Consider the following 670-nt stretch of genomic DNA (forward strand, 5'->3'; position numbering starts at 1 on the left):
ACAAGCCTGGAGGTGCACAGTGGCCCTGAGGGCTCGCCTTGTCCAGCACCAGCAGGGCACGCGTGGTGCTCACACCGACACTCCTCGGAGCGCTCCCCTGCCGGCAGTGGGGCTCCTACAGAGCCACGGGCGGCCTTGGTCCCCAACTCGGAAGGATGGAGGTGTCCAGAGCCCAGTCCCTCGCCTCCCTGAGAGCTGAGCCCGGGCGGGAATGCTGTCTCTGCCGCTCGCCCGTCACGGGAGCTGAAATCCCAGGTCTCTTTCCCCATCTCGGGAGGACAGTGCTGCCCTCTCTGGCAGGGGGGTAGCCCTGAGGGTCAGGGCGTGGAGGCCGCTAGGAGGGGCTCGCTCACCCGCGGATGTCCATGGGGTCCAGCTCCCTGCGCTGGCGTCTGCCCGCGCCGCCCAGGAGCAGTGGGGCCCCACCGTCCACGGAGCGCCTGACGGGGTGCTTGTGCAGCTCCTCCTCGCGGCCGTAGTAGGGGAAGATCATCTGCTGGCCACTGGCATCACGCTTGAAGACCACATTGGTGTGCAGCAGGCGGCTGAGCTCGCGCAGGAAGTGCAGGGAGCGGTTGCGCAGCTGCTCGGGCGGCATGAGCACCACCAGCACCAGTGTGCCGGCCGCCAGCCGCTCGGGCACATGCTCCGCACAGTCCAGCCCGTCCCA

At 69.0% G+C, this 670-nt stretch overlaps 1 protein-coding gene across 1 annotated transcript in view; it reads right to left on the reverse strand.

The window, feature by feature from the left end:
- Window positions 1-6: 6 nt before the first annotated feature.
- The window catches only part of LOC105001803 (neurogenic locus notch homolog protein 1-like), a gene marked incomplete at its 5' end in the record, with an annotated part of 18,401 nt that continues 17,737 nt past the window's right edge, over window positions 7-670 (reverse strand). The window contains 1 exon segment of the mRNA XM_010858222.1: window positions 7-669. Within this exon segment, the coding sequence (XP_010856524.1) occupies window positions 350-669 (320 nt within the window).

Source organism: Bison bison, unplaced genomic scaffold, assembly GCF_000754665.1.
Source record: "Bison bison bison isolate TAMUID 2011002044 unplaced genomic scaffold, Bison_UMD1.0 scf7180017855184, whole genome shotgun sequence".
In the NCBI taxonomy this organism is placed as follows: Eukaryota; Metazoa; Chordata; class Mammalia; order Artiodactyla; family Bovidae; genus Bison; species Bison bison.